Below are 24,897 nucleotides of genomic sequence, written 5' to 3' on the forward strand. Positions count from 1 at the left end.
TTCAGGGATCCAGCGCTGTCCTCAACCGGGCCAGTTCTTCGCCTATCTTTGGGTCACCAGCACCAGCATGTTTACTTTTGGGAAGTCGGCAGTTACTCGTTGCAGCATCACAGTTGGCTCCCCAATGCACAAGCCACGCTACGCTTTGTGAATGGTCCCACAGCCACCTGGGACCTGTGACATGTCCCAGAAGACCGCGGGTAAAATGATGGGGGAACTGAGTGGGAGTAGGTACCCCCCCCCCCTCCCCAACAAACAAAAAGTGTCCAAAATTGGGAGGCGAGGAGGTTGACAAATGGAAATTCCCTTTTATGGTGGAGTTCAGCTTTAATTCATGAGAATAATACCACATTATAACCACTAGATGGCGAAGACAATGAATACTCAACTATGATCCTTAGCTCCATCTAGTGGCCATTATGTGGTAATTTCTTAATTCACGCTATTCTTATAAATGAAGAACATCCAACCTAGAGAGAAAACAGTTAAAATATTTATTTCCCATATCTGTACAGAGCAAATATGATTGCAATTTCACGAGGCAAATAGCTTTGCAATTTTTTTTCAAAATCACTTATATATCTATCAGTGGTATATTTAGCAATTATTTTTCCAGGCTCAAACTGACTGACAGGTTTTAAATTCTTTTATGTAAAAAGACCAGTGATGACATGATAGATGCTGTTTTTTAATTTATTACAAGCTGTGATATGCATATATTTTCTTTCTTTTTTTATCAGTTCCTCATTGTCCCTTCTATAATTGGAAGTGCTCTTCTACATCGTATGTCAGATGACCGATGGGAAAAGATAACTGCCTGGATTTATGGCATGGGCCTGTGTACCCTTTTTATAGTGTCCACTGTGTTTCATATAGTCACCTGGAAGAAGAGTCACCTACGGTACGTACCTTTTGGTGTAAAAAAGAACCGTTTCACGGGAATGGTGAAGGGGGATTGCAAAGGGACACTCTTTCCACCTAAACTGGGGAAACATTGACTTTAAAACAGAACAGACAACAGTGAAATCTTGACTGAGGTCCTAAACCATCTTCACTCTGCTAGTAAAATAGTGTTATTGTTGTCTGTGCCCTCATCGAGGGGGATTTCCCATCACTTCCTGTTCTTTCAAACAAACAGGATGTAAGGAGGAAAGTTCCCCAAGGAGACAGCAATTAAAAAGTGAAGTTCTAACTTTTCCAAGCTATTCCCAAAATGTATTTTCAGTATCCACCACTTAGAAATTAAGTACACCTTTCTGATTAAAAAAAAAAAAAAAAAATGCCATTTTGCTGCCCGTAATTGTTTGACCCAATGCCAGCAGGTAATAGTCCTGAAAATACATTTCTCCTTCATTATAGGTGAAATATACCAGAGAATATCAAGGAATTGATGAGGGCTGAGGGAGCAGAGACAAGACTACCTGCACTTCTGTTAAAAAGAAGGCATTCCTAGCATTCCTTTAGATGTGCATATTCCTTCTTTATATGTGCCTATAGATAATAGTTGCCAACCGTATCTGATTTCCAGGGGCTTTCCTAGGATTTGAAAAAAAAATTCCCAAAAATATGTCTGTTTTTGAATGTTAATAAACTTTATTAAATGCCCTATTTTGGAATATTTTGTCTTATCTCTGTTATTGTTCTGCATAATCTGGACTTAATACATTTGAGGTGGATTCCAAAGAGGTAAGGTGGACTGCAAAGACTTATCTTAGAACATTAAGATGTGGACAGACCTCCATTTGGTGTGGTGTTATAGAGAGACTGGCAGCTAGGGGGCATGTACATCTAAAGGAATTTGAGGATGCTCTCTCTCGTACTAGTGCCCCGTGTTTGAAGTCTTCTGCAAGAATCTTTATCAGCCATCAGGCAGAAAAAGTTGAACTGGCAGATCGTTGAGGATCCCAGTAAAGCTCTCAGGGGACAGAAGGAAAAAGGTGAAAGGCTATATTTGCAAACTTGTTCTTTAAACCTCTGGAACATGGCTACTGTAGATTGCCCCCAATAAAGAGAGTGTATGGTGGTTTTGTGTGTGTATATATATATATATATATATATATATATATATATATATATATATTTTTTTTTTTTTTTTCCATTATTGTTGAGACTAACCAAAATTTTTTTTTTCCTTTTTTTTACTTGGTTTAAAACAGGGGTCTTCAAACTATGGCCCTCCAGTTGTTCGGGAACTACAATTCCCATCATGCCTAGTCATGTCTGGGAATGTCAGAGTTTTACAATGCCTCATGGGATGTGTAGTTCCGCAACAGCTGGAGGGCCGAAGTTTGAGGATCTCTGGTTTAACATCACATAAATATTTTTATATACAAGCGGAAATTTGAGCTTCAGGCTACTTTACATAGGTTTGCCAGTCTCTTCCCCAACCCATTTTTTTACAGAGCTCAATAGCTCAAGCGGAGTAAGCGCTCTGACCCATCACCTCTTCCTACCCCCTCAGCTTGCTTTTTAGTTGACCCTATATAAAGTTTTAATCAGAAAGGAAACTGCTTTTGCCCTCTTTAAAAACACCATGCTCTGAAAATCCTATGTCACGTCTGCAAAAAACACAAATAAATAACCATGTGCTCCTGGGGTGCCTGTTGAGTGAAGGATGGGAACCGGCCAGTGGACAACCAGGGAAGTCACTATGCTGCCAGCCAGTAAAGCATAGGATGAATGCGGGAGAAAAAACGGGATGGCAGCGCATAGGGACAACACAAACGGAATACAAGAGAGATGTCGAATAAATAAGAAATAGTTCAGTTTATTGATATAAAAAAAAGAGGGGGAAATCACCAATGTACATACATCACCCTGGGTCTGGAGTCAAGCAGGGGCACCGTCAAAGTGGAAGACTGAATGGCCGAATGCCAGATGCCGCTGTGTACTGAGCGGTGGAGGTCCTTGCTGGAACCAGCTGGCATGAGGATGAACCCGTCACTGCTATGCTCCGTTGTGATGACGATGACCGGAAAGACGTCACTCGCCTTGCAAGAACCAGGGTGGAACGCAGTCTTCCTCCGTTGCCATGACTACACGTGTCGCGCGCATGCGCTTTGTCAAGTCCTGGAAGGGAACGGCAACAGAGGTATTTGAAGCCAAGAGGAGGGGCGGAAACGTAAATAAGAATGGGGAAGGGCGTAATTTGTTCAAATTAACCCGCCAATGCCCTTGCCTTACTCCTGACTTACAAGAATGAATTTAACACGCACTATTCCTCTAGTGCTATAAATAATTAAAAAAATAAATAAAAAATGTAGAATATAAGAAATATTTAGTCTTTGAGCAGTAAACTTGACGAAGGAAGTAAACAATGAAAAATGAGATCTCTCGTATTTCCTTGGATTGCGTTTGTGTTGTCCCTATGCGCTGCCATCACATGTTTTTATGTCATGTCTGCACCCCATCTAATGTGTGTGTTTGTAAAACAATAGGATTATAAACCTATACTGCAGAAGATCTCAGGTGTCCTCTCCTGCACGCATTACCTACTTGATATATTCCTTCCCTGCACATACTGCCCACCATCATATCTTCATACTCTTCTTCTGTACATGCTGTCATATTTTCTGCTTTCCTGCACACCATGCCCACTAAAACAGCTGATCAGTATTCTATCTGCTATCTTTCCCATTCCGGAACCCAGTATACATTTGCTACAATCCGGGCACTGTGTCGTTTTTCCAAAGCTCAGGTATCCAATGCACACACAAGAAAGCCAGTTCAGCAGAAACAAAGGTTGCATCTCGCTATTTTCTTCTTTGTTATCACTCGATATTGTGAATGAACCCCCTGGGACATTGCCACCTAGCAGAAAACTAGTTGCCAATTTTCCCTGACAATAGTCCATTATTTATCTAGTGGTAGATCAGTTACAGAACTCTCTAGATAAGCCTTTTTCCTTTGTTGTTTCCAGGACTATAGAGCATTGTTTCCACATGTGTGACAGAATGGTCATCTACTTTTTCATTGCCGCCTCCTATGCACCATGGTGGGTATTGAAGATGTAATAAATTGCATGTGTAATTGTAATCTGTATGTTTATTGTCTTTATTAAGCTCAATTTGGTGTCTTTTTTTTTATGTGCATAAGAGGTTTTGCAACACAAATTCCATTACAGTAGATTTATAGGCAAAACTTTTTTTTTTTTTTTTTTTTACAATTTGGATAAAGCAAGAGTGGGCTATAACCCCTGTCAAATCTATTTTCGCAATTGGTGTCCCATTGTGGAGATTTCCCTTCACTTCCTGTCCCATAGCCAACTAGGAAGTGAGAGGAAATCCCTGCAAATTAAGTGAATTCCTTGGGGACCACCAGGTCACCAGAACCAGTGTCCTCATTGGATGATTTCCCCTCTATTACTTTTGTGGGGACAACCCAAAAATTTGTATTTTCTTTTGCTTTCACCTTTAATGATAATGGTAAACTGGACAAACAAGGTGAATCTCCATAACGGGAGCACAGACAGCAATAAAAACTGACATGTGTTATAATCCCTCTCAACTCAACCCAATACTAAAAAAAAGTTTTACCTTAAGTTATACTTTAACCACTTAAGCCCCAGCCCTATTTCGGACACTTTTTGTTCACGCGTTAAAACCAGTATTTTTTCCTAGAAAACTACTTAGAACCCCCAAACATTATATATATTTTTTTAGCAAAGACTCTGGAGAATAAAATGTCGGTCATTGCAATATTTTTTATCACGCGGTATTTGCGCAGCGGTCTTTAAAGCGCCATTTTTTTTGGAAAAATTTTGAAAAATCACATTTCACTAATTTTAAAAAATACTAAACAGTAAAGTTAGCCCATTTTTTTTGTATATTTTGAAAGAACATGTCACGCCGAGTAAATAGATACTCAACATGTTACGGTTTAAAATTGCGCCCCCCCGTGGGATCGCGACAAACTACGGTCAATAGAGATCTCAATCTGCGACGCTTTAAATTTATTTAACGGTTCTCAGTTTAGAGTTAGAGTGTAGCTATTTTTTCTAAATTATTGCTCACGCTCTGGTTTGAACAGCGATTTCATTTGTGGCTCGACTTCCGTATACCTTTTTTTTTTGTGCGCGAGCTAACGGTGACGGGGCGGCTAGATTATTTTTTTTTTTTTCCCATTTATTTATTTTTTAACTTTATTAAAGTTTTTAAAAAAAAAAAATCTGATCACTTTTATTGCTGTCACAAGCAATGTAAACATCCCTTGTGACACCAATATGTAGTGACAGGTACACTTTATGGAGGGATTGAGGGTCTAAAAGACCCTAGACCCCTCCACTACACTTCCCTGTATACAAAACACCGAAAACGGCATTTTTGCATACAGCCGTTTTTCAAATTTGCCGCCTTTTGCAGCACAGTAACCCGGACGTGACGTCATGGACGTCGCCTCCGGGTTACGACATCGGAGACCCGATCGAAGCTGTTTCCGGCATTCATCGGGACTCCATCCAGCCGGCGGACGTGCCTGTTGGGTGCTCGGGGCTCCCGGTGGGACGGGAGCCCCGAGCAAAGCCACGTAAGGCGGCGGGAGGGGGGGGGGACGTCCCCTCCCGCGCCCCCCGGGTACCGATCGAGCGGCTTCCGAGCCGCATCGGTCGGTACCGACGGAAAGCCGACCGTCGGCTTCAAACCATGGTACCGGGATGATGCCTCTAGCTAGAGGCATCATCCCGGTACACTACCGCAAAGTTTACGGACGTAGCCCTACGTTAGTATGCGGTAAGTGGTTAATTGGTCACTCCACCTAGAACTAATATTGTTGCAAATTTTTCACGATCTATTGATCTTGCCTATCCACTTCCTTTAAAACACCTGTGTGTGTGTGTGTGTATGTATATATATATATGTATATATATATATATATATATGTATATGTATATATATATATATATATATATATACACACACACAGTATCTAACAAAAGTGAGTACACCCCTTACATTTTTGTAAATATTTTATTATATCTTTTCATGTGACAACACTGAAGAAATGACACTTTGCTACAATGTAAAGTAGTGAGTGAACAGCTTGTATAACAGTGTAAATTTGCTGTCCCCTCAAAATAACTAAACACACAGCCATTAATGTCTAAACTGCTGGCAAGAAAAGTGAGTACACCCCAAAGTGAAAATGTCCAAATTGGGTCCAAAGTGTCAATACTTTATGTGACTTCCATTATTTTCCAGCACTGCCTTAACCCTCTTGGACATGGAGTTCACCAGAGATGCACAGGTTGCCACTGGAGTCCTCTTCCACTCCTCCATGATGACCTCACGGAGCTGGTGGATGTTAGAGACCTTGCGCTCCTCCACCTTCCGTTTGAAGATACCCCACTCAATAGGGTTTAGGTCTGGAGACTTATCGCTGGTCCATCTTGGACCAGTGTACCATCATGGTTTGATCCCCCCTGGATGCTTAAAATCACTGAAGTAGCCTCCGCTACTCCAGTGATCTCCATTTGCTTCCAGGTCCTGTTCTGAGCGACTGGCTCAATGTGAGCACAGGAGGTCTGCAGCTTAACATGGTCACCATTCATTGAATGCTTTGCTTTTTCTGAATGAATGTACTGTAAAGCATACTTTGCCTGGACAACGTGGAGAGGTGGGGCAGTGATGTCATGCTCTCCACATCATCCAGTCAGAGAACATTTTGCATTTATTCAGAAAATTCAAAGCAGTCTCTGAGAGGTGTCCATGCTGAACAGCCAAGCTCCTGTGCATTAGGCACAGGACCGAGAAGCTAGTGTAGATCACTGAAGTGGCAGTGTCTACTTAAGCAATGTACAGGAGCATCAACCATGTACGGTACATACATAGTTACATTGGTCAATGCTGGAAAAATATATCATGCCTGCAATTCATCTTTAAAGTCCTCCACTCCAAAGGCCACTGGTCAACATTATCTGAGCCGGGGCTCCATGGTAAAGTTAATGAGAATACCCAACATAGTTTGTTTCCACCCACATTTACCAAATTTTAATGAAGGTGTCACTTAGCTTGATTCCACGGTTTTTATTTTCTGTTTCATTGCTGAAGTGTGATCCCATCATTTTGGTTTTGTTATTGTGGAAATTGGAGTCATCAGAACAATATCTTACAACTGGAGTCCTTCAGAGATATAACAAATGTGACATGAGTTTTAGCTTGTTATTTTCAAAAGTTAAATAATATTTGTTTTGAGGTCTTACAGTCTTATAACTTTACAGTTCTGACCTTTATTTAATGAATTGTATTACATACTTAACCAGGTAAAGCAGAACTCCAAAGTTTTGGGTATAACACTACTTGGCAGAGTCAGTAGCATGATGCCAGTAATCGTTTTAGCTGTATGCAAGGGTGGTATTCTGATCACAACTGTAAGGGACGTTCTTCCCTCTGACTATCAATATAAGCGGCATTCTTCCCAGTGACTACCAATGTAAGGAGCATCCTTCCCACTCACCATTATGTAATAGACTATTGCTCCCACTTACCCCAATCAATGAAAAAAGGATACAGTTTTTTTGTTTTTTTTCTTTAATAAAAATCCCATGGCAGTTTATTGTACAGTACTTTAACAAACTGGACATCATCCATTTAGATTTAGATCTGCTTTAAATTGGAAGAATGTCTAATAGCAAAGTCAGAACATACTCTTCGGATTACATCTCTCAGTTGACCTTGGAAAACGTTAGGTCAGCCATTCTCATCAAGGGTTCCTCCAGAGGTTAATAGGGGTTCCTTGAGCTGTGACTGATAGACCTCCCATTTGATAGTGCCTGCATAGTTCCAGGGAGCATTATGTCAACTAACCACAAGTGTAAGGAAGTATTTTTCTCACTGACCCCCAATGCATTGGTTTTTAGTAAAGGTTCCACGAGGCCTGGAATTATTTTAGGGGTTGCTCTGGGACAAAAAGGATGAGAGAGGCTGCTTTAGGGGATCCACAGAGGAGTTTCACAAAGCCTGGTGTGGGGAGGGGAGTTTGGGGGGGGGGGGAGCCTATCTACAACCCCCAACTTGCAAGTCATAAGTGTGTTGAAAATGGCTGATATCTTTTTTTTTTCTAGGTTAAATCTACGTGAACTTGGTCCTTTGGCTTCTCATATGAGGTGGTTTATCTGGTTAATGGCGGCAGGTGGAACTATTTATGTGTTTTTGTACCATGAAAGGTAAGACTATTTTTGTTTTACTTCATATATGCATAATCACTGTGTTAACAAAGGCTAATATAAATTACAAAGAAAACAAGTGAATTACTCCACTTTCTGACCTCTCCATAGGTGTGAATAGTGAAACCAAACTACCTTGCTTTGATATCAGTTGGCGCTACAGATATATGTAAACAGTTAGTGTATCATCAATTCTGAGTGCACACTGACTTAAAATCAGGATTCCTATTTTAACAATACATTTTTCTGTAAATCCTGAATCCCAAGCTGTTTAGGTCTTCCAGGGCTTGTTCACAACACCACACACCTTTATAATGCACATTACAGTACTGCACAGTAACATATCTTATTTATTTATATGTGTTGTGGAGCATTACCATTAATTAATTGCATCCCAACATTCCTATACAGTGTGCTGCACCACAACACAGGCGCAGTTGTTATGTGTTAGGAATTTTCTTGATTTCTTGTATGATTATGGCTAAAATAAATGCTATATGGCCGAAGGTTGTGGACACCTGACCTCTATACTTTGTCCAGATGTATGTGAATACCCCTTTAAATTATTGTGTAGTTCCAGTGAAGGATACAGTTAATACTATAGCATACAAAGACATTTTATTCGTACTTCCAACCTTATGGCTGCAATTTGAAGAAGGTCCATTTCTTTTTGAACATGATTGTGCCCAATGTGCACAAAGCCAGCCCCATGAAGATATGGTTTGAGTTTGGTTGTGTGGAGGAACTCAAGAGACCTGCACAGAGCCCTGACGTCAACCCTACCGAGTGGGTGAACCTCTCTTTCCCCAAAGAGTGAAGCAGGAACAAGCTCTTACAAGAGCTTAGTGATTATCCAAAGGAGTATGAATAGCATAGCAATCTCTTGTAGCCGATTCCCCCCAATGAGAGACAGGACTCTAGATTGAGGGTGAAGTACAACTCAAACTTTAATGGAACAGCTGCTCTTTTATACAGTTTTCCCCCAAAAGGTTACCGCCCAGGTGGACTTCGTTAGAAACAGGCCCTGAAATTCACAATCCAATGAAAACAGAGTTTTACACTCAGTCACTCCCATACAGTATACACAATCCCTCCCCTCTGCCTGATTACATTATATGCAGATGAAATTGTATACAGAAACAGAATTAACCCGAACTAATTAGCTGGCCAGAAAAATTTGAAGTCATTAACATTTAACAATGGGACAAGCAGAGACAACACAATACACATTATCTCAATACACAAACAATAGAGGGAGCCTGTCTGACATTGAAGTACAATACACATTAGCATTACTTGTAAATACAGACCCCATTTGAAGCAATACAAACCATCAGTCTTTACTGTCACAGGAGGGGTTATATGGGAGGAACTTCCTGTCTATTGGTTGCCAGTGTCCATTCACCTAAAGGTAGCGTATAACCCAGATAGTCATTATTACCTGCTCTGTGTCCCGTGATGTACGATTAAATAAAGTATTTTTAGCCCCTGTGCCAAAACTGTTAAAAAAAAAAATCCTTTAAAAAATATATATTTTGAAAAAAAATATTTATTTATATATATATATATATATATATATATTTCTCTTACGTCCTCCGACAGTCGCCGCCTCTTCATATTCGTCACATATGGGGTATTAGACTTTGCTCCGAAGGAGTAGCTAGGCAACAGAATATGTTAACAATAAAGCTTTAACATATCCCACCCTCAAGGGGTGGTCCCCTCAGTCAATACCCTCCTACTTCCTGCAACCATATCTCAGTTTTAATGTCTAGCTTGTCAGGAGTGGCTGGCTCTCTCTGTGCTGGGACTTTTTGTCCCAGACTCTTTCTTCTTTTTAATATTTTGTTTGAGTTTTTTCTCTACCTTTACTTAGCTGTTATTTTTGTCAGCATTAGTTAGTTCTTCGGACGAAGAGGATCATGCGGACTGGGTCTCGGGCTGATCCCCCTGATCGCAGGTCGTGGGTCAGTGGCTTCCCAGTCTGCCATCGAGCGTTCAGCCAGGTAACGCTCCTGGCACAGTGAACGACCCATCCCTGTTCGGTGCAGGGATGATTGGTGAGGTGGCTACCTCACCGGACGCTGTGCGGTTTCTTAACCGCCATTGTGTGCGTCTTGAATTGCGACTCTCCCTGCCTCATGTGCAGTGGCTTGTTCGCCTGTGCGGGTTCCCCACGCCATGTGAGGTAAGTGTATATATGTGGGGACCTGTCTGTCTGGGGGGGGTCTCAGTCTGGGACTGTGTAACCTGCCTTTAATCACACTGCTTGTCTCCCTATCTCTCGGCTGCATGCTGTGGGCTGCAAGGGGGGGGGGGAGCTGTATGACACTGTGTGTGTCAGGCTGGGCAGTGTGGGAAGCTGTGTGCTGTGGGGCATGTTTTTAATGGCATGTTGGGGCATATACAGCGATCGCTGCGGCGATCTAACATGTATCCATATAATGGGATGAAATTGTGTGTGTTTTTATGCACTGTGGAGCGGCGATTTCGGCGCCAAACGACGCCATTTTACCGGCGCCCGCTCCGGCCGCATGGTTTACATGCACGGCGGCCATTTTCTTGTAGCCTCCATAGGCTTACATAGAGCGCCCTGGCAGCATCACTTCCTCTTTCCTGGAACACCGATCGAGGCAGCAGCAGCAGCGGGGTCTCCTCAGGTTTTATCCTTCTATTCCTGTTGTCCATTGCCTGTATTCAGTCTGTATATTCCCTGTGGGGGTCTCATTGTGCCTGAGTGTGGTGCGGTGGGCTGCGCTTGCCGCGCTTGCTGAAAGGGGGCAGTTAACCCTTGGTTGTCTGGCATACAGGGGCAATGGATTCTCAGGAGGGCAAGTTTCCCACAGTATTGGTGGAAAGCCAGGGGACCGCTGTTTCCCCCCCCGGGGGGGATTTAGCCACTATTGTGGCTGGCCTTGCTGCCCAGGTGCAAATGCTGGTGGCTGCTCAATCTACTAAACGGCCCAGAGTTGCTCTGTCCTCCGATTCTGAGGGTGAAGGTGATGGGGCTGTTCTGGCAGGGACCCCCCTATCGGGGTCCCGCTCCTCTCTTGATCTAGTGGGGTCTGAGGTAGAGGCTGAAGTTGAGGGGGTTGATAATTCTCCCCCTGGCTCGCCTGAAGAGCTTGCAATCATGGATGAGTTGATTGCTTCCATTAAGCAGACGCTACGTTTGCAGGACGAAGTGTCCCCCCCCGCTGCCTTGGCGGCTTATGGGACGCAGAGAAAACGCAGGACGCCGCAGGTTTTTCCCTGCAATGCTGATTTTCAGCGCGCTGTTAAGGATCAATGGCGCGATCTGCGCAAGCCTTTTGCGGTACCAAGTAAATTCAAGCTGCATTATCCTTTCTCACCTGCCACTGATGAACGGTGGTGTGTGCCTCCGCCAGTGGATCATGCAATTGCGGTTTTGAACAAAGCCACTGCGATTCCTGCAGAGGGATCCCCTGTTTTCCGTGATGCCACGGATAGGAGACTGGAGTCTCTTGCCCGTCATACTTATTCTGTTACGGGTTCTATGCTTAAGGCTCTGTTTGCTTCTCTCATGGCGGCCCAGGCGATCGCAAGTTGGTCGCAGATGCTTAGGCGCGTCCTAGTGGCCGATTCGGCCTCGGCGGCGACCCTGGATATGGTGGATCAGATCCACCAGGGTGTCATGTATCTGTGTGATGCGGACCTGGACCTGATTCCGTTGGCTGCACGTGTGCACAGCGTGGCGGTGTTGTCTCGCCGCCTGGTTTGGTTGAAATGTTGGTCGGTGGACCAATCTTCACGTAAAACCTTAGCCAATCTGCCTTATGATGGGTCTCGCCTTTTTGGGGAGTCCCTGGATGTGTTGATTAAGGGGATCACCGGGGGTAAGAGCACTCTCTTGCCCCATTTCCCCAAGGCTAAGGGGGCTTCTGGGAAGAAGCATGCGAATTTTCGGCCCCCTCAGGGGTCCTTTCGTGCCTTTCGGCCGCACTACAAGGGCAAACCGTTCAAAGGCCAAGGCTCTCAGAAGAAGCCCTGGTCTGGGAAACAGAAGTCCGGCCAATCCGGACCTGCGGCCCATAACAGTTCGGCCTGAAGGGGCGCCCTCACCCAGTTTTGGGGTGGGGGGACGCTTGCTCGGTTTTCTTCAGCCCTGGTTGGCCCGTGTGCGGGACAGATGGGTTCTGGAAATCGTTCGATCTGGTTACAAGATCGAGTTTCTCTCTCGGCCGGAGAGCAGATTTTTTCCCTCAAATCTACAACTGTCTCCAGAGCGCCTGCGGGATCTGCACCTGGCGGTGCGGGACCTGAGGGCTCAGGGAGTGGTGGTTCCTCATCGGGACAGATTTCGGGGGTTTTATTCCAATCTGTTCACCGTGCCCAGGAAGGAGGGCAAGGTTCGTCCGATTCTGGACTTAAAACTGAGATATGGTTGCAGGAAGTAGGAGGGTATTGACTGAGGGGACCACCCCTTGAGGGTGGGATATGTTAAAGCTTTATTGTTAACATATTCTGTTGCCTAGCTACTCCTTCGGAGCAAAGTCTAATACCCCATATGTGACGAATATGAAGAGGCGGCGACTGTCGGAGGACTCAGAGAAAGGAATTTTACAGGTAAGATTTTACAAAAATTCCGTTATCTATATATATATATATATATATATATATATATATATATATATATATATACACACACACTGCTCAGCATAAATGACTACACCCCTTTTGAAAAGTAGAATTTTTAAGAATATCTCGATGAACACAAGAACAAGTTCCAAAATTTTGACAAAACTGAGTTATATAGAACATTTGTTTAGCTCATTACATGAAAGTAAGGTTAATAATCTAACTTAGATTACAAAACCTTCAGTTTTACTAAAATTAGTTGATGCAAAAATGAATACACCCCACAACATAAACTACTACATCTTGTGTTTACATGATTTGTAAGGACAGCAACAATTTGGCGACATATTCCACTATGTTTTTCCATTATTCAAAAATAACCTCTTTTAGAGCCTGGATGCTGGATTGAGAGTGATGCTCAACTTGTCTCTTCAGAATTCCCTATCGGTGTTCAACTGGGTAAAGATAAGGAGATCAGGAAACATACTTGGCCACTGAATCACTCTCACCCTGTTCTTCAGAAATGCAACAGTGACCTTAGATGTGTGTTTTGGATCATTGTCATGTTGGAAAAGTGCACGACAACCAAGGGCACGGAGTGATGGTAGCATCTTCTCTTTCACTATAGAGCAGTATGTCTGTGAATTCATGATACCATCAATGAAATGCAGTTCTCAGACACCAGCAGCACTCATGCAGCCCCACAGAAGGACACTACCACCACCGTGTTTCACTGTAGGCACCATGCAATTTTCTTTTTACTCCTCACCTTTGTGACGCCATAGAGTTTTGAAGCCATCAGTTCCAAATACATTTATCTTGGTCCTTTCTCTATATGGTACAGGGTACCAGAGTTCCAGTAGTCTTCTTCTTTTTCAGCATGGGGCCTGACAAATTCTAGGCAAGCTTTTTTGTGCATGGGCTTTAGGAGAGGCTTCCTTCCTGGACGACACCTATGCATGCCATTCCTCTGCTGTATGCTGTATTGTGTCATAGGAAACAATCACCCCAGTTTGGCTTTCTACTTCTTAAGCTAACTGCAGTAAACTTGCATGGTGATTTTCTTCAACCCTTCTCATCAGAAGACGCTCCTGTCGAGTCGTTCACTTCTGTGGATGGCCTAGACATCTCTGTGAGATGGTCGCAGTTCCATCTTTGTTAATTTTTTGTATCACTTTTGCTACAGTTTTCTGACAAGTAAACCTGTGATGATCTTCTTTTAGCCTTCACCTTTCTTGTGTAAAGAAACATGACATTTCTCTTCCATGTGGTGCCATTGCTGATCGCATGAAATGGGAAGGGATTTTCTTTAAGTACCGCCCTTTTATAATCAACTGTCTGCTGGACACCCGTTTAATAAAGAATTTGACTCGCCTGTGTTCAAATTCTTGTTAGGATTTTGTTGTCCAAAATTTAGCTTTGCTACTCAGACTTCAATTAGGGTGTATTTACATTTGCAACATGGTCTTGAATGAATTTGTAAGGAAAAATACTTTATTTTTATTTTTTTTGTGTGCAAATTAACAAATCTTGATTGCAATCAATGACCCCCATTTGTGGGAGTATGTTGTATTATAGTGTAAAGGTTTTCTGACAAATCTGTTGAGGTGTACACACTAATGCTGAGCACTGTGTATGTGTGTATATATATGTATATATATATATAATATATATGTGTGTATGTATGTGTGTGTGTGTGTGTATATATATATATATATAGATAGATAGATAGATATGTATGTGTGTATATTAGGGCTGAAGGATATTCGATGTAACATTGAATATCGTGCTGTGGGCGTGGGCGATAGTCACATCGCCGGATCATGCGATATTGGGGACTCGCAGTGAAGGTAGAAGAATACAAGCCCCACATCCGTCCCACATGTTAAGTCTGTCCTGCAGCTCTCCTGACTGAGCGGTGAGCAGCGACACAGGGAACCAATCACGCATGCCTGCACACCTGATTGGTTCGCTGTGCCGCTACTCACGACGTGATTGGTTCGCTGTGCCGCGCTCACCGCTCGGTCAGGAAAGCTGCAGGGCAGACTTAACATGTGGAACGGATGTCGGGCTGTATTCTTTTACCTTCTACCACCACTGTGAGTCCCTAATAGTCACGATTAACCCGGGTGAATCACCATATAACGAATTATATGCAAGAAATCACTACTGGCACAGTAGTGACTTTGGTAATGGACGTTCCTGCCTCTCCTCCACCTTCCTCCCATTCAGCTGGCTGAGACAACTGTGACAACTGTGATGGGCAAAGGGGTCCTATGAGGCTCTGCCTTCCACAGCACAGTCACACTGTCAGTGTCTTATTAACCTGCAGTTCCCTGTCCACCCAGTTCCCTACATTACCATTAACCCTGGCCTGCCCTGTATGGTGCAACTGCAATGACATTCAGAAGAAGGCTGCTGCTGCTGCACTACTTCCCAAACCCTACTACAGTAACATTAACCCTGGCTGGCCCTGTAGTACACTCAGAAGAAGGCTGCTGCACTATTTCCCAAGGTAATTGTTGACTTTAGCCTGGATTGATGGCTCTCTCAATACCGCAATATATATCGTTGGAAAAAAAATATAGCACTATGTACTTTTTTTCCAATATCGTGCAGCCCTAGTGTGTGATTATATATATATATATATATATATATATATATATATATATATATATATATATATATATATATATGTATGTGTATATGTGTGTGTGTGTGTGTGTGTGTGTGTATATGTATATATATATATGTGTGTGTGTGTGTGTGTGTGTGTGTGTGTGTGTGTGTGTGTGTATATATGTATATATATATATATATATATATATATATATATTTAAATTGGAAAAACATACTGATAAACATACTGATAAATGACAAAGCTGCCACCCTATTGTGTAAATTTACACTCACTAATTATAATGTATAAGCCTTAACACTGATAATGAATGTTATGATCCAAAAGAAAATTAGATATGCAATACAGATAAGTAAAAAAGAAAGAAATTGGTAACATTTAAAGAACCAAACTCTAAATTATATATGTAATACATTTTCTTCAATGTACTCCACTTTGTTCCTTCACTATGCTATATCACTTCACACCCAATGTGCTCATGTGAATAAATCACTGGAACACAATGACCGCTTCACTTTAAAGAAGGTCACTGTGCACTTTGCTCTTTAAATCCTCCTTTGTTCATATGTGGTAAAAGATGTCTGCTCCACCAGCCAAACAATATTCCTTCAAAGTATTCCTCTGCTTACATAAGGATTTGTAGTCTATCTAATAATGCCTCCTTAGAAAAACTAGCGCTCTTGAGCCTGTAACAACCAGTCAGATTCTTCCATTAAAGTTTCTGCTTCAGCTTAGAATTATGCTGACCATATAAGAGGTGAATTTCAACTTCAATCACTTTTGACCTTGTCAATTTGCTGGCATCAAATTCCCTAGGGATTGAATGTGGAAATGAGTTGTTTCCCACAAGGTGTTGGAATTAAAATTGCTTTGATCAAACCTGATGTCGTTATTTTCTGATTTCAATTCATTTTTTCTGGACTTGTCAGATATCAGGTGTCAGATTATAGCACAGTTTGATCTACTAAATTCTGGTGGTTGATCCAGTTTGTGTATAAGAGAGGGGAGAATCAGCGCTAGATATCTAAAATTGGTGGACCATAAATAAATTAATGGTAGAAAAATGTATTCAATATATAAATAAAGCGTGATGATAAAAGCAATGATATATATACACAATATTGAATAGTAATAATAAAGTGCTGTAGAGATGATCAATAAAGTGATCTGTGATCAATCGTGCATAAGCAAAAAATAGTTTAAGGTGCTAATGAGTAACAATGTATACAAGTCACATACAATCACTAGTATACATTGTTACTCATTAGCACCTTAACCTATTTTTTGCTTATGCACGATTGATCACAGATCACTTTATTGATCATCACTACAGCACTTTATTTATTACAGTAAACCCCCCTCCATTGCGGGGGTTACGTTCCGGACCCAGCCGCGAAAAGTGAAAATCCGCGAAATAGAAAAACCCTATTAAAATGCATTGTAGGCATGTTTTTTTTACTGTCACTGTACGTGTAAAAGCATTTTCATTTTAAGGTCTTTAAACACACTTTTAAAACAATAGAAACTCATTTAAACACATAAAAGATACTGAGAGACATAGCAAGAGCTATGGAAAACACAAAAATATTTCATCTTTAATGATTTATATAGTAAAATAACATTACAAAAATAAACGCAATATACCGGGACCGCAAAAACTGAACCGTGATGGAGCGGGGGTTTACTGTATTACTATTCAATATTGTGTATATATCATCATTGCTTTTATCATCACGCTTTATTTATATATTGGATACATTTTTCTACCATTCATTTATTTATGGTCCGCCAATTTTAGATATCTAGCGCTGATTCTCCCCTCTCTTATATTCTGTCTAGTATGTGGTGACACTACTGAATTAGCTGCGGATATCTGGTGTTCCTTCACATCTATTCCTTATTCAGTTTTCTACATTTTTACACCTCATTGGTAGAGCATAGGTTTATTTCTTTCTATTGATCCAGTTTGTGGGTGCTTAGTTTTAGGCAACCACTTTTCTTTTTTTATTGAAAGCATTCAAGATACAGAAGATAAAGTATGTGACCCCCTAAGGGAGTCACCAAGGTCTCTCATTTTACAAAAAATATTATTAACAAAGGAATATGAGGAGAGATAATTAACATGGTATTAACTATACATATATAGTGGGTTGAATATCTAAAAATAATGTATTTTTAGGAATCTTAGGAATAAATGAACTATGATATATGCAGACAAAGCTTAACAACCGCCATTAACACACTGGTGAGAGAAAGATACAACAGGCCTAGCAAACTGGATGGATCGGTGTTGGTGATTGAATAAGGGGGGGGAGGTGGGGAGGTAAAGGAGTATTACACACACCATATATGTTAAAGAGGGGAGATTTGACCAAAACATATAACTAAGGCGCCAACTCTAATAGCAAAATGGGGGGTGCTGACTAAAGGTGTTCTTTAATGTCATAGAGTTTTTGTAGTCTTTGGAAGTAGGTGAAGGAGCCAGAAAGGGACTTGCGTTCCTCAGGTAACCTAGTTGTTAACATAAAAGCTTGCCATCTCCTGAGGAAAAAATGAGTAGAAATGTAGGCAACCACTTTGATTTCTGTGTTCGATTTCTGGGTAATCAAAAGCAGTTAAAAGTGACAGAAATGGCGCTTTTCCACTGCATGGAACCAAACGGTTCGGCACGCTTTTGTGCTTTTCCTCTGCTGGTACCGCATGGTATAGTGTCGGAACGGTTCGGAACGGTTCGGTACGGTACAGCGGCGCTTTTCCACTGCATGGAACCGAACGGTACGGTACGGCTCTGAAAAATCAGTACCTACTCGATTGTGGTTCCAACAGGTACCAAACTGGTACCATATCCAACAATCCTTTGCATGCAGTCACTACTAGCCACTGATTGGTCAGAGAATCCCACCCACCCCGTTGTTATCCCACCCACTTAACTTTAGTACTACTTTAGTGGAAAAGCAAACCTATACCGTACCGTACCGAACCGTTCCAACACCGTACCATGCGGTACCAGCAGTGGAAAAGCAAACAGGGCCAAGCAGGGCCGAGTAGAGCCGAGCCGGTACTTGCAGTGGAAAAGTGCCAAAAGTTTCCCAACTTTGGGATGATAGAGTCTTCTTGATTGTTAGAAGAAATGCAGACTATTCTCTTAATAGACAGTGCTGCCTATGAGGACTTTGGATATACGATGTATCAAAACTCTGGTGGCATTGGTGGTTGTTTGCACATGAATCAATAACGGCATATTTTATTGTTTCAGGTATAAAGTAGTTGAATTGCTCTTCTATCTAGCAATGGGATTTTCTCCTGCTCTAGTAGTGACATCAATGGTAAGAATCCACCATAACTAAACTTGAATTTGTATTGCCACTCCTAAAAAGTTAAGTCATCCAGCTTTCTGTCTGGAGGAGCTATGTAAATTTCAGAAATCGATGGAGAAAAATCCAATTTTTTTTGGGCAAGTCTCACAGCTCTCATACACTATATGTCTTGCCATTGTGTATTTAGTGGTTTGCCTGGTGTTGAATTTAAAATGTATATCTGGGTAAAATAGAAAAACCCTGTTGATCCTTTCAGAATAACCCTGTTGATCCCATCACAAATCCAGTGAGCTCAAAATCTGTGCATGTATCCCTGTTGCACTGTAATCCCAAATTATCAGTTCTGTCCAGTTTACCCTATGTGGACTACAGAAATTCTCCCTCATACCCATTAGATTGTAAGCTCTAATATTGTAAAGCGCTGCGTAAATTGCTGGCGCTATAGAAATCCTTATTATTAATAATAATAATATGTTGTTGAGATGGGTGGGAGAGGAGGTTGGGGGGGTTTTAGCTTAATTCAGGAGTGAGCAGCCTAAGTGCCGGTTCACACTACCGCGGCACAACTTCGGGGGCGACCTGTGAAGTCGCGTGCACCGTGACTTCGGCGCGACTTGCACAGACTTCACATAATGGAAGTCAATGCAAGTCGCTCAGATGTCGCCCCGAAGTAGTACAGGAACTATTTTCTAAGTCGGAGCGACTTGAGTCGCTCCTATTAGAACGGTTCCTGTAGCACAGAATGGACCGTGACTTGTCAGGCTGACCAGTCGCCTGACAAGTCGCGGTATTGTGAACCAACACTAAAGAATGAGTTTACTTTTTAAAAATAAATAAATGCAAATTTTTTTTGCAGGTAAAAAAATATGTCCATTTACTATTTTTTAATGTTGGTTTTTTTTTTTATAATTTTTTTTTGTTGCAGGAGCCTGTAAAACATTGCATCAGTGATCAACAGATCACTGGTGCCATGCAGGTCTCCTGCAGATCTGTCAATGCATTGGCTTGCTCGTACCTCTGACAGGAAGACTCAATGAACTACCACAGGGCTTACAGCAGCGTGGTAGTTCATTGAAAACTACAAGCCAACAGCCGCAAAGGCTGCTGGACCTTGTCGTTTTCTATTCACAGAGGACTGTAAATGACAGACATGGGCCCGGGTGGGCAAAAGTCCCCCACGGCTGCGTAATTTTTGTATTGTAGCAACAGACTCCGGGAGAAGATTCCCGCTCTGCTATCACAGCGAGGATGGGGGGGGGGGGGGGTGCTCAGGGGCTGGTGCACTCATAACATGTTACACCCTGAATTAGGGATCGACCGATTGTCGGCGTAGCCGATCTATCGAGGGCCGATCTGCACTTTCCCCGATATATCGGAATCGGCCACCAAGGTGAACAATATTGCCGATATTTCGGGAAAGTGCTTGTCCGGAGTGATGCCTGCAGCTAGAGGCATCACCCTGATACCATAGATACCATAGCTGACGGTCGGCTGTCTTGTAATGACTGAGAAGCCGCTCAGCTGTCATTACAAGGAGCGGAAGGGGGCGTCACCCCCGCCGCCGCCTTCCACGCCTCGCCCGGGTCTCCCGTCCCACCGGGAGACCCGGGCAGCCAGCCTGCACGGCCACCAAAGACCCGATCAAAACCGCATTTAGCTCTGATCGGGTCTCCATGCAAAAACCCAGAAGTAAGTTCATGACATCACTTCCAGGCACTGGCGCCAGATTAAAAAAAAAGGACAGCATTCAAAACAGCCAAACCTGGCGTTTTGAATGCTTTTAAGTGCAGAGGAGGGGCTTGAGGTCTTTTAGACCCCCCAGATCCCTCCACAAGAGTACCTGTCAAATAAAAATAATATCAGTTTTGGCAACGAAAAACTGGGTCGATCACTACCCTGAATATGAATGTAACATGTTATGAATCTGAACTTATCCTTTAAAATGACACACTAGGAAAGGAAGTTTGTTACTGGAAAGATCACCAGGTAAAAATAAAGAAAAAAGCCTGAAAATGTGAACTAGTGCAGCCATTAGATCTAAAGACTGGTAATTTGCAATATACAATATTTATGTCCTTGGGCTTAGGTACATTTTAAGACCAGCTCTCCAAAACATTATAAACAGCAGAACATTTTTGTGGTCACATTGCCATACTGCATTCCTAGAATGATGGTGTGGTCTTCATCACAGCTATAATGTATACTTTAACATTTTCTCTAATCTTGTTATAGATGTATTATTCGTCAGCCTCATTCTGTAAAAGTATGCATAGTAGTAAAAATGCCTAATGGACTTTATAAGTGCTGTTATAGCGTTGAACGGTGCACTTCCCTGCTGTCTGCTCTTGTTGGGGGTGCCAGGAAAGGCGAGATCTGCTAGTGACAGTGAGAGCTTTTCACAACCTAAACTGTTCTTTACACATTTTATAAATAAGCTATGTTGGTTTTAGGACAATCCAATATTAAATTTAAAGTTTACACGTTATATTTTTGCTATTTTGTTAAAACGTTTCTATACAGATAAATCATTAATACCATGACGCAGAATTCACTGAACATTATGGGTAAAAGCGGTTTACTTTCAGACCCTTTTCCTAATTGACACTTTGTGGGAACTCATTTTAATAGTAAGAGGGGGTGCTAAGTCACTCCCTTGACCAATTCAGTTACACTATATTGTCAAAAATTTTGGGGCACATGAACTTTATTGGCATACCAGTCTTAGTCTGTAGGGTTCAATATTGAGTTATCCCATCCTTTGCAGCTATAAAAGCTTCAACTCTTCTGGGAAAGCTGTCCACAAGGTTTAGAAGTGTCTATGGGAATGTTTGACCATTCTTCCAGAAGCGCATTTGTGAGGTCAGGCAGGCCTGGCTTTCAGTCTCTGCTCAAATTCATCCCAAAGGTGTTATATTGGGTTCAGGTCAGGCCAGTCAAGTTCCTCCACCCCAAACTCCCTCATCCCTGTCTTTATGAACCTTGCTTTGTGCACTGGTCAGAGTCATGTTGGAACAGGAAGGAGCCATCCCCAAACTGTTCCCCCAAGGTTGGCAGCATGAAATTGTCAAAAATATCTTGGAGACTGCAAGCCAGGTCTTCTCGTCCAACACCTCACAAATGCGCTTCTGGAAAAATGGTCAAACTTTCCCATAGACACACTCCTAAACAGCTTTCCCAGTAGCGTTGAAGCTGTTATAGCTGCAAAGGGTGGGGCCAACTCTATTGAACCCTACAGACTAAGACTGGGATGCCATTAAAGTTCATGTGTGTATAAAGACAGGCGTCCCAATACTTTTGGCAATATAGTGTATGTGTAACATTTAGCTTTAGGTACTAAGCTCTGTAAATAGGCTTTTTTGGCAGAGCAGGTAAGAATAGCCTGAAAAACATGTAAAAAAGAGCAAAATTACACATTCTTTATTTCATATTTTATCATTTTGTTTTTTATTGCACCAGGTTTATTGGGACTGCCCAGCACAGTCCCCATGCAAGAAAAGGCAAAAAGCCTTGTCCCCTATCATGTCAGTTCACACCATCTCTCTGCTGGTATATTTAACAGACTAAAGGGGCCAATTATGAGAAATCCAAATGCAAATTTTAAAACATATATATTTAATTGCTGTGCTTATTACTTTTTCAAAGTCAAATTAGCTATGCCTTCTTTACACAGAACAACACAGAAGGCTTACAAGAACTGGCTTGGGGAGGCCTCATCTACTGCTTGGGCGTTGTCTTCTTCAAGAGCGACGGAATCATCCCCTTCGCGCATGCCATCTGGCACCTCTTCGTTGCCCTTGCAGCTGCCGTGCATTATTACGCCATCTGGAAGTACCTGTATAAAAGTCCGTCTTCAGATTTGATCCGACACTTATGACGAAATGGTTCAGAGAAGAAACACTATCAGTATTACTTGACATGAAAAAGAATGTATGATAAGGCAAGGGAGGTATTGTGTTATAACAGGAAATAATGCACTGACGTATCTGGTTCTCTACAACATACTGTGAAAAAGATGTGAATCTGAATAGCAGTTAGAATTGAGACCCATTCCTCAGCCAATATTGTGCCCCTAGCTGGCCTGTTCTAAGGCTCTAAAGCTCGGTATCGGCCGTTAAGTACTCAGCTACCAATAAGGAGGGTGTTCTGTAACATATTGGGATAGAAGTGTTGGCCATAGCTACCAGTCAGCATCCAGCTGTCTTGGTTTTTTTTTTTTCTTAACTTCAGTTAGAGAAATTCCAACCAAACTGGTTATATCCGTGATTGGTAGAGGCTGGTAAGTCCAATGACACATTGGCTATTGCCATTTGAGGGCTCAAGATTTTATTGCAAAATATTACTAAGTCTGCCTCCTTGCTTTGGTCATTACAAAGGCTTGTTAGGAGGGGGCCTCACTCCTCCTGCTGCTGCCCCTCTGTAATGTAATATGTGAATAAATATAAGCTGGGCAGGGCTGGGAACTCAGGTGCAGCTGTCTTGCCACTGGAGCTCTTGGAAGATCAAAAAAGCTGGTGGGTGAATCCTAGAACCCATACCAACAAAACCATAATACCAGAGTGGGTGGGTCTTTAATGGACTCTGATTGGTTGCTGTGGTCCACAGCTTTGCTTTCCCTTTCTTACGGTATTACAGAACATGCCCTGGAAGAGCCGGTCCAGCTGAGTTCTACAACCGGCTTACCTAATGTTTACAATGCAGGAGATTCTTTTTTATCAGCCGTTTTGAGTATACTTTTTAAACACAGATGTATTTCTTTACAAAGAAAAATTCAAGCATTTCAACGTTTAAAATGCCAAGATTAAAAATAAAATGAGGGTATTTTCTTTCCTCTGTTTCTACAAGCACTTAGAACGTAAAAAAAATATATATTATAATAAATACATTCCAAACGCTAAGTTGCGTATGCTTGAAAAAAAGGGGAGGCTTTCTTGCATGGTGGTAAAACGAAGGAAATGGTTATGAATACCGACTCGGGGGTGTTCACGCCAATCATGGAAACCTTGAAGGCTGTATAAATACTGTAAAAATGTATTGAGCGTTGGTACTGCAACAGCTGAGTATTTACACCACTGAAGTAATGTGTTAGCAAAGTTTGGTAAATGGCAGAGGTTCTTAAATCCGTACATCCTGGAATTTTAAAGTGGACCTGCCACGATAGAAATATGGCAGCAGCTGTTGCCAAATTGTTTTGGAGGTATAAGCTCCTGGAAATTATCCTGATCTTGGGTTCGGTATATAACGCATCACTGACCCATAACAAATATGCATATCAGGTGTCACTCACTGGCTGCATGTTTTCTCTGGGATGGACCAAACACAGATCAAGGCGAAGGCCCTGGAGCATCTACTTTGCAAAGCAAGTCAACTCCTATAGACAGTTTCCTTTTTAGGATACTAAAAATATATGGAATAACGTACTAGAGCATCAAAGGGGTTCTTGAATACACCAGGGTTGTGATTTGGATTCCTAAGTGTAGTAGGGGTCTTGATCAATTCTTCCACACACAAAAAAAATTGATAAAAAGTAACCAGCATGTAGGATGTAACCAGTATCCCCTGGTTTAAAACTGCACCAATGCTGTAAAATATTAAAGTGCCTTAGTTAAAGTATTAAGCGCTTTGGACCATTACCTAGGCCCTCTGGACTGTGATTGGTTCAAAATGCATCAGCAGTCTCTGGCATTTTTCGGGGCTATGTTTTAATCCAGAGAGGATCATATACCTTCTAATATGCTTTTTGCCCATGGAGCAAGAGAACTTAGGATACACCAGGCCACTTTGAGTTTATTAAAAAGGCAGCAGGAATGCACGTACTGGAGTAGCTATTGCGACCCGGAGGGGATTGGTTCCTCTACATGCCATCCCTTCTATCCACCTCCTGTTGTGATCGGGCTCCTGCGGATTCCCTGACCCCCCCCCCCCCCCAAGCCCCTTCCTTGCCTTAATGAATAGAGTTGGTGATCCGTACAGATCACTGACTCTGTACATTCATAACTGAGGCGTAGTAAATTGTGTTCACTATGCCTCAGTTTGTGAGTGAACAGGAAGCTCTGTACAGAACTATTCCTCTCCATTCATTCTATGCTGCTGAGGCTGCAGAGATGAAGATTCAGGGTTGTGTTCCCCAATTATTTTCTGTGTCTCAAAGGTGAAACATCAGAGGTCTGTTTAGATCCGTGATATTT

The 24,897-nt window shown here is 42.1% G+C and overlaps 1 protein-coding gene across 2 annotated transcripts in view; it reads left to right on the top strand.

Annotated features, from left to right (window-relative positions):
* The window catches only part of MMD (monocyte to macrophage differentiation associated), a 113,326-nt gene extending 90,081 nt beyond the window's left edge, over nucleotides 1–23,245 (top strand). For both annotated transcript variants that reach the window (XM_082271758.1, XM_082271759.1), the window contains exons 3-7: nucleotides 741–901; nucleotides 3,920–3,994; nucleotides 8,057–8,158; nucleotides 18,652–18,721; nucleotides 22,383–23,245. In XM_082271758.1, coding sequence (XP_082127884.1) covers nucleotides 741–901; nucleotides 3,920–3,994; nucleotides 8,057–8,158; nucleotides 18,652–18,721; nucleotides 22,383–22,586 — 612 coding nt within the window. In that variant the 3' untranslated portion in view covers nucleotides 22,587–23,245. The remainder of the gene's footprint in view (nucleotides 1–740; nucleotides 902–3,919; nucleotides 3,995–8,056; nucleotides 8,159–18,651; nucleotides 18,722–22,382) is intronic.
* Nucleotides 23,246–24,897: the final 1,652 nt, after the last annotated feature.

The sequence above is a fragment of the Pelophylax lessonae genome, assembly GCF_965119305.1.
Source record: "Pelophylax lessonae genome assembly, chromosome: 11".
NCBI classification, from domain to species: domain Eukaryota; kingdom Metazoa; phylum Chordata; class Amphibia; order Anura; family Ranidae; genus Pelophylax; species Pelophylax lessonae.